This window comes from Malurus melanocephalus, unplaced genomic scaffold (genome assembly GCF_030028575.1).
Source record: "Malurus melanocephalus ecotype Western Australia unplaced genomic scaffold, MMel_1.1 scaffold_622, whole genome shotgun sequence".
NCBI lineage: Eukaryota > Metazoa > Chordata > Aves > Passeriformes > Maluridae > Malurus > Malurus melanocephalus.
In genome coordinates, this window is record NW_026623854.1 from 12769 (window position 1) to 24121 (window position 11353).

General features: G+C 49.1%; 1 protein-coding gene across 1 annotated transcript in view; it reads left to right on the top strand.

The window, feature by feature from the left end:
- Positions 1–11353, top strand: part of STX8 (syntaxin 8) — a 96435-nt gene that overhangs the window by 4866 nt on the left and 80216 nt on the right. The window contains exons 3-4 of the mRNA XM_057383299.1: positions 3984–4108; positions 5584–5676. Of these exons, the coding sequence (XP_057239282.1) occupies positions 3984–4108; positions 5584–5676 (218 nt within the window). The remainder of the gene's footprint in view (positions 1–3983; positions 4109–5583; positions 5677–11353) is intronic.

An 11353-nucleotide genomic window follows, 5' to 3' on the forward strand; every position in this document is an offset into this window, starting at 1 on the left:
GGAGTTGTGCCCCAGGCTGAGCCCAGGGGCTGCTCTGGGGCTCAGCCCAGCCCAGGTCAGGGTCAGCACGGGGCAGCTCCAGGGCTGAGCTCCTCGGGGTTTGCTCAGAGCTCCGGGGTTCCTGCCCGAGCTGTCCCTCCCCAGCCGTGTGCCCGGGTCCCCCTGGCCCTGCTGCAGCTCAGATTCCATGGGGAACCTGCCTGGAGCCTGGGGATGGGCTGGGATGGGATGGGAGGGGTTTGGGAGCACTTTGAGCCCTGGACTGGGGTCGCAGGAGGAGATTTGTCCCTCTGGGTGGGATAACACAAGGTGCAGTTTCTGTCTGGAAAGAGCCCTCGTTTCCTGGAGCTGCCATTGCTGAGGGTGCAGCGGGGCTGTGCAGGGAGGCTGTTCCACCCAGGGCTGCCTGAGCTGGGTTACTGTCTATTTATATATTGCTGTGTCTGGTCTGCCATGGGCAATAAGGGCCGGTGTGGAAAGGAAACTGTGGTATTTGATAGCTGGGCTGCTGTCAGGAAAGGGTTATTGAGGTGTGTGGGGTTGGCATGGGAAAATCAGAGTGCTTGGAAATGAAATGTGGTGCAACCCCGGCTGGGAAGGTGACCTGCCCTGGCTGGGGACACTCACCCTGGAGTGGTGGCCTTCACTTGACAGGGAGCACTCACTCACCCTGGAGTGGTGGCCTTCCCTGACAGGGGACACTCACCCTGGTTGGTGACACCTCCTCTGTGTGTTCATGCCAATCCCACCCAGCCCCTTGTAGTGCAGCTGTGATTCCTGGCCCTGTGCCCGGGCTGGTGCTGGGACAGGGCTGGTGGCCCTGGAGGTGCTGCAGGGTGCCCAGGCTGGTGCTGTGACAGGGCTGGTGGCCCTGGAGGTGCTGCAGGGTGCCTGGGCTGGTGCTGGGACAGGGCTGGTGGCCCTGGAGGTGCTGCAGGGTGCCCAGGCTGGTGCTGGGACAGGGCTGATAGCCCTGGAGGTGCTGCAGGGTGGCTGTGCTGCTGTCACCTGTCTGGGGTGCCTGAGGCAGCCAGCACGGGCAGCTCCCAGCTCTGGAAGCTGTGTGACCAGTGACCCAGCCATAGGTAAATGGTGATGTGAACAGCACAGAATGTCCTGGAACATGGGAGCAGCAGTTCCTGTGCTGGTGGGGCTGGAAGTGTTCTGCCAGCTGCAAGGAATGCTGCAGGCTTCCCATCAGGAGCTGGTATAGAAATCTCCACCTGGGATGGTGCCTGGAGAGGCTTTGGAAGTGCTTGTGTTCTTCTGGCCTCTCATAGGTGTTTGGAGGGGTAGAGAGAGCTTTTCTTTCATATGTTGAATTATATTTGTTTAATTTATTAGCTTGGAGCTTCCTAAAAATCCGGTGTGAGCGCTGTGAGTGAGAGACTGTCCAGTCCTTCCCCAGCAGAGTGACCTGTGAGGCCGAGCTGGGGCGCCCTGGGTGCTTCAAAGCGCCCCACTGGAGCTAAGGGAATGTTCAAGTGATCATCCACCCCATTGTCATATGACCCAGGTTTTGTTCAAGGCTCAGTCTTGCTGATCAGTCTTCTAAAGCCCTAAGCCTTGATGTGTGGCCTTGGCCTGCAGTAAATGCTGCTTGAGTAGTCTCAGTTCCTCGGGAGGTGCTGTAGGAATTATCAGTGGAACAATGAGATAAGCCCTCCCTTGTCAGGCAGTGCCGCCGTGGTTTGGAGCCGGGCGCGTTGCTGAGCCCTGTAATTAGTTAAATCTGCTCCTGTAATCAAAAGGCACGGCCACTCTCCAGTGCCCTGTGACGGCTCCCCAGGTTTGGTGATTAGCAGCACAGGCCGTGGGTGGCTAATTGGATGAGCTTTAATCTTCACACCAGCGCGGCCGGCAGCACGGGCACGGGGGAGCTGTGCCGTGCTGAGGGCCGGGGCAGTCACCAAACATGGCACAAAAATGGTTGTGACCAGCAGAGCACTGTCATGACCCAGCCTGCGAGAGCGGGGCAGAGCGCTGGGGGAGGGAGGGACACAGAGCTGCAAATGATTTCAAATTTGCTTGCCTTGGCTGTTTTTTAACAGGCGGGAATGGCTGTGCTCTTTTTGGCAAGCACAGAGCTTTACGTGCCCTTTGCTTTAGTTAAACAACGTTGTCAGATGTTGTTACTCTGGATTTTGTGTCCTTCTAATTAAACTGAATTGGGTGAAGTGCAATGATTTTCCATCTTCGGAAGTGTAATGCTTCTGTCATGTTCACAGAGCTGGTGCCAGTGGGGAGACTGATAATAAAAAAGATTTAATAAAAGAGCATTTTAAACCCCCCAGAGCAGGGAGGAGAGCTGGGTGCTGTGGCAAACTCCATCCCAGGAGTGTGTGTCTTTGATTGCCAGCCTCGATAAACACCCGGGAATGTGATGGAGTTCAGGTCTGGGATGCAGGACAATCCCAGCGCCTCTCTGCTGTTGCCCTTGAATCCCAGGTGGTCAGGGCACAGCAGGGCTCTGCTCTGCTTTCAGCATCACTGGGGTGGTTGAGGGGGATGTTGTGGTTTATAAAAAATGCTTTTCAGCCCCTTTTGGAAAAAAAATTGGTTTTTTTTTCTATTTTTCATTCTGCCTTCCCGTTGAGCTGCAGTCCCGAGCCCACGCTGCAGTGTCCAGGCAGAGGAGCTGAGGTGCTCTCTCCTGTGKGTGGTTCTCCAGCAGTGCTGCTCCATCCCACGGCCAGGAGATGTCCCCAGCTCCCCAGAATTCCTCCAGGAGCTCCGGCCGAGCTCTGGGTTGTGCCCGGACACCCTCGAGTGCCAGCCGGTCCCTGACCCCTCCTGGCCCCGCTGTCCTTGTGCACAGTGACCTCCTGATGTGGCCACAGAGGGATGTCCAGCAGATGTGGGCACTGGGCAGCATCAGCATCTCCTGGGGAACAACTCAATTAAAAACTCAATTAAAACACCAAAACAACTGCAACGTTCAAATTTAGGTCTTGGTGTAATTAAAAAACATTGAGAATTTGAGAGATTCTGAAAACGCTCTCTGTTCTYGCATTGTTTGTGGAAATGCTTTGGGGAAGAGCAGGAAAAGGTAAAATGGAAATGAAATACAGAGTTTAAAAAAAGCAAAGCAGAGAGCAAAACTTGTGAACATCTGTGTGGGAACCGACCTTCCCATTACTCCCCCCAAACCTGAGCAGCACATCTGGGTTCAGGGGACTCTCAGTCTGTCCTGAGGTTTGTCTTGTAGGAAAAACCAGGGAAGAGCTGAAAGGCAGAAACCAGAAATCTGGTTTTGAGGAAAATACTTAAGTGGAGTTTCATTTTACTGCTTGGATTTATGTGCYCTGGACATGGAAAAGTTGTTTTCCATTGTCACCAGGGAAGTGTTTGTAACGTGAACAATCTCAAGTCATAATTCTTTGAAAAGAAAACCCATTATTTAATTATTCTTTCATTTTAAAGTGTGGGGTCCTGGCTTCTTGTTCAGGGTGATGGCAGACCAGGAAATTCGGGAGGGGAGCTGTGTTCATCTACAGTTCTTGAAATTCAGGAATGTTCCTGGTTARGTTTGGTCAGGATTTCAGGGAATTRGAGCCTCACCTGATTTACATCCRTATTAACAGTTGGATCCTTTTGGTGTTTGAGGCTGTAGCAGAATTTTTATAAATCTGTGATTTGATCATGTAGCAAATGCAGGAATAATGTGCATTCCCAGCAATGTTATGTGTTCTACATGCAAACACCATTTGATTTGGATCTATTATACAATATATGGTACATATTTCACTCTGTATCTTGATTGTTCCCTGGAAAATGGATTCTCTCCTTCCTTACCCCAGTAACAAATCCTTACTCCCAGCCTGTGAGATGGGTTTGTTACTGGAGACCTGGGATTGGTTTTGGCTGATTTCTCCTGGGATTGCTTCTCGGGGTGCTGAGACCTGTGAGTTGCTGTGTGGCAGGGGCAGACCCYGCAGCCAGGGGGGTTTGTGCAGGAAATCTCTCACAGAAGCTGTTTTCAGGTCGAGCCTCATGGCAGGAGGGGCCAAACGCGGCGTCAGCAACCCCTGGCTCCTGGAGGAGTCGGAGGAGACCCGAGGACTCGGCTTYGATGAGCTCAGGCAGCAGCAGCGCAGGATCATCGAAGGTACAGGAGCCTTTCTGGCTGTTCTCAACATTGCTGGCACCTTTGTTTGAACACCAACACACCAAACTGGACTGGAGTTTTGTTATTTATCGATATCAAACACAACAGGCAGCTGTTTCCTCCTCATTCTCCTCCTCTGACTTTGTTAGTAATTAATTTACTTCATAACTTAAGTGGAGCATGTTTTGTTCTTGAAATKTTTCCTCCCTGGTCCTTATCTCAACTCATGAATTCTTTTTTTAATTTTTTTTCCTTCACTCTCCTCTGCCCAGTGGTGGTGTGAGTAGGTGTTGTGGGTGCCTGGCTTTTGGCCAGCATCCAAACCACGACACCTTTTTTGCAGGAGCAGCATTTTGCTTGCAATGTCCTTAACTGGGTACGTCTTCTTAAATTAAATTGTGAAAGACCTGATTTTGGCCACATTCATGGTTTTGTTGTGTACAGTATCTGCAYTGGGTGTAGTGGTGTTGCTGGGTGCAGTAAATGTCTGGATGAATTGGAACGAGGTAAGAATTAACTCATCTGAAAAGGGGTGTCAGGTTTTGGCCCTCAGCACCCGTAAGGAATCTCTGGCTTTGGAAGTGTTGGAAAACCTCAGCCTAAGGATGTCAGGTGGTTAATGAGGTCATTTCCGTGCAATTAAAGTGTTGGAAGTGACGGAATTAAGTCGGTCTCCAGATAGGACCTCCTTCACTCTGCRTGAGAACAACATCTGTACAGCTCAGGAGTGTGGCTGAACTCTGTCTGGATGGTCCAGGAGAAACCTCAACTGTGGTTTTAATTGCACCATAGGTAATTAAATTGAGGCTGGAGGAGCTGTTGGAGGACCATGGAAGGGAAGGAGGTCCAGGCCCCCTGTGCCCTGGGGCACTGCCCCTGTGCAGCTCCTGCTGTGCCCCTCCCTGGCACCCCTTTTGGCTCAGGGGCTCCCTGGTGCCTGCAGAGCACAGGGGATTGATTCTTCACCCGGGAGTTCTGCAGAGCTCTGGGAGCACACCACCCTCCCACTGCCCCCACCCCTCTCCTTCAGCTCTCCCCCACGTTCTGTATCCTCTTGYAGCTTTAAAAATCTCTTTGAATTCTTTGGTGTTTGCATCACCTGTTTTCTTTTATTCCTGTTAAAAGTTGCTTGGAAAATTTAAAAAGGCTAATCAGGAGCTCTCTGTGTGTGCCAGAAAATCCCCTGCATTTATGATTGAGTAAYAGCTGAATGTTAAATTCTTGGATTTTTTTTTCTTTTGGATCCTCAGCAAAATGTCCCAGCCAGAGCAGAGAAATTATTTACCCATCASTCATATTATTTCAAGAGTACTGTTGCCATAAGGATTAATTTCCATGTTGTGTTCGTGTGTTTTTCTTAATCCATTCACCCCTTTAAGCACAGAGCAGATACTTTCCTTCACTTCTACCTATTTTATGTAGCCTGGCATACCAGCAACTTTGTAATGTAATTTAATATATTTTTTTTGGTGCAGAACAAGATGCTGGACTCGATGCTCTTTCTTCAATCATATCCCGGCAGAAACAAATGGGGCAGGAAATTGGGAATGAGCTGGATGAGCAGAACGGTAAGGACAAGGCTTTGCCTCACTTTTATGTAAGACTGGGATTTCTGTTTTTACTCCTCTCCCCCAGAGCAGCCAGCTGACACTCCAGRTTTATGTACAAGCAACCACTGCAGGTTCTGCCCATTCCTCACCTGATTTTATTGAGCTTCACTCCATTCCCTGTGGGCTGTGTGCAGTGTGTAACCCTTGGGATGTTTCCCCAAGCCTGTCTTTTGAGCAGAGAGATTGCTGATTACTGGCCCAAAGAACAGAATTAATCTTCTACTCCATCTTCTGCACTTTGCCCTTTTATGACAGTTTCTGTGTATTGCAGGGTTGCACTTGAGCATCTCTGTGTTTCCTGATGAACTCAATAGAAATCTTGAGCCAGTGATTAAGGGAGAAGCATTGCATTGTTTGCTCCAAGTGGTTGGACTTGGGAGGGCTTAGGACAGGGAATATGAATCAGATTCAGGGCAATATTGAAGCAGGAGAGTGCCTGTGTCCTTTCAAGAGTGTCCCAGTGGTGGAATTGCTGTCCTTTGGTGCTCACCTGACTGTGCACAGGGCCTGAGCTGGTCCTGGGAGAGCAGATCASATCCTCCCGTGCTCCTGACTCTCCCATTCCTTCAGTCTGGGAATGGTTCAGTGGGAGCCTGGAGCCCTCCCAGCAGCTCCCTCACACAATGCTGCACCCAAACGCTTCATCCTTGGCTGTGCTTCACCACCAAGAAGGGAAATGTCCTTTTCCTSGCTAATAAATGATAACCCTGAAATCAGCTCCTTCCTGCAATGGTGTTCTGCCCTTGTATCTCTGCTCAGAGTGAGGGGTTCCCCATTCCCAGCCAGTGCCATGAGCTGCTGCATGGCAGCTCTGCTCGGAAGGAGAGCAGAGCAAGAGGATGGATTTCTTCTGTTTGCCACAGCTAAATCCARGAGGGATAGGAAATGCCTAGAATATGTCTTTGTTTATTAATCTTAAGGYTGTTAAGGAACAGTTTGTGCAGCTGGGAGAGATTGTGCTTCGTGCTCTTGTCATATTTTGATCCTCTGCCTCGTGTGAGTAAAGACATTTTCAATTAGGGATCTCATMTCATAGGTTTCTTTATTAATAGTTGCTTAAAAAGCCATATTAATTGGTTTTTTTTCTCTAAATAGAAAACAGGTGGGAAGCATGAGCATGTTTATGGATTCTCTGTGAACCCTTGGTTTCTCCTCAGGAAAATACACGATCTGTGTCCCATTTCTCTGTTGGGGGCTGGGGCTGGTTCCCCAAATCTTTATGTTTTTGGGACCCTGAAGGTTCTGTGTTTTGTGCCATTTCATTTTTGCYAGACTTTCTCTAGCAACGAGGCCTYRAAACATCTGTGAAATGGGAATGCAYTTAACCCTCCTTTTTAYAAATAATGCAAATTAATGCTGGTGTTGTTTGTCTTTCAGACAGTTAACAAAGCCTTGAGCAAAATTCCTGTGTTTTCATGGGAGCTCTTCCTTGAGCTCCAGGCAGCTCTTTGTCAAAAGAGGGAAACTTTGCTGAGTGCTTGGAGCAGGAAGTGGTGAGGATTGTCCGTGCTGCCTGCAGCCACATCCTGGGATCATGAGGATGCTGCTCAGAGCCCCAGCTCTGCTCTCCCATGAGCACAGACCTGCCAACCCTGGAGGAGGTGTCACCAGGAGATGTTTAAGCTGTCCGAGAGTTGGGAAATAGGCTGACTTTACAGATGTGGGGGCAGATCACTCAGCACTTGGCCTCATCCCTGCCAGGCCAGYGGAACTCCCCTGTTTCCGCTGACTTGATGCAATCCCTTTTTTTGGGATTTTTTTGCGGATGCGGGAGGATAAGGTCAGACATTTTATTGCCACTGGCACCCTGGAAAAGCTGAACTCCTGAGCAATATTTTCCAGGGGCTGTTTTCCCCATGCACATCTTACTTCATGCCCCGTTCTTAACCATGTGCAGACTTTGCTCAGGCTCCGTGCCAAGCTCGTGTCACCGCTGCACGCTCAGGTTGATGAGGATAACTGCCCTGTAATTTCCCCTTCCTTGGAATCCCTTTCCTTCCTGATGCTGAGTGATAATGGCATCGTCTGTGCTGTGGGCAGCCAGGGGAAGTTCATCTTCATTAAGCGCTGCTTCACCATTGCTTTTTCCTCGAGTCAGATTTTCCACCGAGCCGCCCCTTTCTGTGGGAAGCTTCACCTCCCTGCCCCACTGCAGCTCAGGAGGTGCATGGAGCTGCTGCTARAACAAAACGTAGCTGATAATGTGCATTAATGAGCCAGTCTTTAGGGAGCTGGGTGCTGATTTCCCAGCCTTGTTCCCCGGTTTCCCATCCGGTGGAGCTGCGGCTCTCCGGGGATGTTTGCCCTTCCCAGGCATTTCCCCCGAGTGCCGGTGGGTGTAGCTGTGCATCTGTGCATGGAGCATTCATTATGCAAAGTTTACTCCCCGCCGGAGCTGCCGCATGTGAGTTGCTTTGTGTTTGGTAAATGACTGCGAAATGATTAAACTTTGCCTSTGGAAGGGAGGGGCTGTGGGGTGCCCGCTCCTCCTGCCCCGGTGGGCTCAGGGCAGGGGGGAGCRGTGCTGCAGCTTTATCCCAATGGGTTTTGGTGGCTGCTGTGCCCCTGGAAGGGCTGTCCCTGTCCATGGTGGCACTGGTGGCACAGGTGACAGCAGCCTGCCTTAGCTCTGTGCCTTTCTGCCCATCTCTCTGTTGCCTTGATTGGSCAGTTTTAATTATGACACAGACATGGTTAAGGGGATAAAAGGGTTTTACCTTGGATTTTAATGGGATCAGGTGCACAACTCGATGGAAAATGCACGAAATGCCAGAAAATGCACATCCGTGTATAGCACGGATACAAGTTTTATAGATTACACAAATTAGCASATCTATCTAGAATTCCCCAATAAGAAACTTAACAAATGCAGTGATGTCCCCCTATTTTAAAGAATGCCCCCAGGATGAGGCCAGAGCCCAGGTTACACAATGTGTTCAGAGAGAAGGCTCAACCAAGGCTGGAGCCTCAGGTTTAAGATAGCACAGGGCTCACTGACCCCTCACTGAGGGTGTTTGGTCTCTCTGCCCAGCAGRACCCCAAAACTCATCTGGGATGTCAGGCTGCAGGAATTACAGCATGTAGGCAAAGGGTGCAGGGAGATGCATAAAGGATACAGAAATGTCTAAAAGGGTGTATAAAAGGGTATATAAAAATAAAAGGCAAAAATYATCRGGCAAGAATCCTGTGTGGCCAGCAGCACCCAGGCAGCAACTGACAGCAGAAGAGGACACAGCCTTAAGTTGCGCCAAGGGAAGTTTAGGTTGGATGTTAGAAAATAATTCTTCACTGAAAGGGTGATTGCACAATGGAATTGTCTGCCCAGGGAGGTGGTGGAGTCACCATCCCTGGACGTGTTTGAACACAGACTGGASGTGGCACTCAGTGCCRTGGTTTGGTTGATGAGGAGGTGTTGGGCCATAGGCTGGACTTGATGTTCTTGAAGGTCTCTTCCAGCCTGGTTCATTCTGTGGTTCTGCGTGTGCCTGCTCAGGTGGGATCCCTGCAGCCTGCTTGGCACAGAATGTCCTGGAAAAGCCCATATTCCCTGTGCTCCAGTGAGGATGGAGGTGGCTGCTGTGTGGCTCAGCCCCATCCTTGGCTTTCATTGTGAAGCATCCAGGTTTTAATGGGAATCTCCCATGATTCTTTACTCCAGTTTTCACTGTAGCCCTGTCCTGCATATTTTATGGCTCTGTTTCAAGCTGATGGGCCTTTGCAGACCTCCTGAGTGGGGTGTTTTGCCCTGATGAGCAAAATAGAAGCAGGGTACCAGGAGACATTGTTTTTTTCCAGCCTCAGGAGTCTGCTAGCAGTGGGGATTAGCAAAAGAATTTTCCCATCATTAGCTCCAAATTTGGCCCCAGAAAACTTTCTGTAATCCTTTCATCTGTTCCATAAAAAAAAAAAAAAAAGAAAATAGTGTAAATGGCCTCTGGCCCTGGTGATGAGGCAATCTAATCTAGTGCAATAATTGTGGAAGAATGCTTTCAGAAATTGTGAATGCTGTTTGTTTTACCCTTATAGAGATGTTGTTTTCTCATTGTGACATGCTTGCATGAGAATGGAGTACTCTGGGATGGATGGTAAATATTGGGRGCTTGCAAAACTTGCCCTGTTTGGCATTCTTACCCTGCCAGTGGCCATTTGCTTTGCACCATTGAGGATGGATTCTTTTGCTTCCAGCTCCTTTAAAGTTTCTAGCAGAGCATAAATAAGTTCATAAATCCATAAGCTGCAAAATCAGACCCTGTTTATGTGCTTTYACTGGTTAAGAGAATGCTGAACCCAGTTGGGATGTTTTTAACCAGGATGGATTATTTGAAGGAAACTCTCTCTCCTAATAATCCTATAATTATATGGTTATGTAACATTTTCAATTTCTTGTCAAAATYGAGTTTCTAAATCCAACCAGAAATTGTGGCATTATGTTTTTGTTTGCAATAGCTTTGCAAATCAGGGTTGCTGTGTCACCTTTGGGCACAGTGGGTGGTACGAAATCCTCGAGGGGGGACTCAGCTCAGCCTGGCRTGTGATTTTTGTTACTCTCACACTCTGCCATCAGAATACTTGAGGCTGGAGCCCTCTTCGAACTGCTGCTCTGTCCACTCCTAGAGAATTGTTCTGGTATCCTCAGAAAAGTGAGTGAAAATATTCCTGGTGATGCAGGGACTCATTGGAAGCAGCAGGAGGGATGTGATTCCCCTGTCCCAGGACCATGCTCTGTCCTGGTGCAATCAGCCCAGTCAGGATATGGACAGTAAAGGGCTGCTCCTAAAGATTATTTACATGGCCATTGCATAATCTAAACGTCGTTTCACATTTCTGTTTATTAAGAGTATTTCTGCTGTAATACAAACTAATTAGCACTGTGTACGGACTGTGTTTGAGTTATGAGCCTCAGCCTGATGGGGTTGTGCATGCATTGCATCATTGTTAGGATTAGTTTGTAAATCAGAAATGATTAAAGATTAAATTTTTCAGCAATGTTCATCATCTTGTCTAAACAATCTGTTTCCAGGCTGTGGAGTCAGGGCCCTGCCCGCTGTGACCCCCCTGGAGATGGCTCCAGCCCTGCTCGAGGTGTTCCCTGCAAAGGGCTGAGCACCAGCAGCTTCAGGTTTGCTGGAAACCTCCATGAAGAGGCAGATGTTTTTAATATTCAGATTTAAAATAACCATCCCTCGCCTGAGTGACCTCAGAGCGTKCAGATAGATTTTAATTTTGCTTCCCCAGCTTATTGTGTGGAATAGAAACAACTCCAGCGTTGCTGGGGCACTGCTCTGCCTTTATTGCATGCTGTTTGAGTGGATTTAACCCTTCCTAGGGGAAAAATTAACCTTGCTTTTTGTCATGAGTGTTCTGAACAGTGCAATTCTTAGGCTGGAGAAGCTGAGAAGCTGGGAAATGGCAAAACTGAGGTTACATGGCACTTCCTGAGGGTGTTTCTAGCCTTAAAACACTTGCAYGCTGTTTTCATTTTGTGCACAGGACTCGATCTCTTCTGGGGTTGAACTGTGCATCTGTGGTGACACAAACTGTTTGTAGGGTGTCTGCCTCGTTCCTTCCAGGTGTGGGAAACCTTTAGAGAGTAAGGCAGGGGCTGTCAGGGTTTGTGGCAGGAGCAGCAGATAAA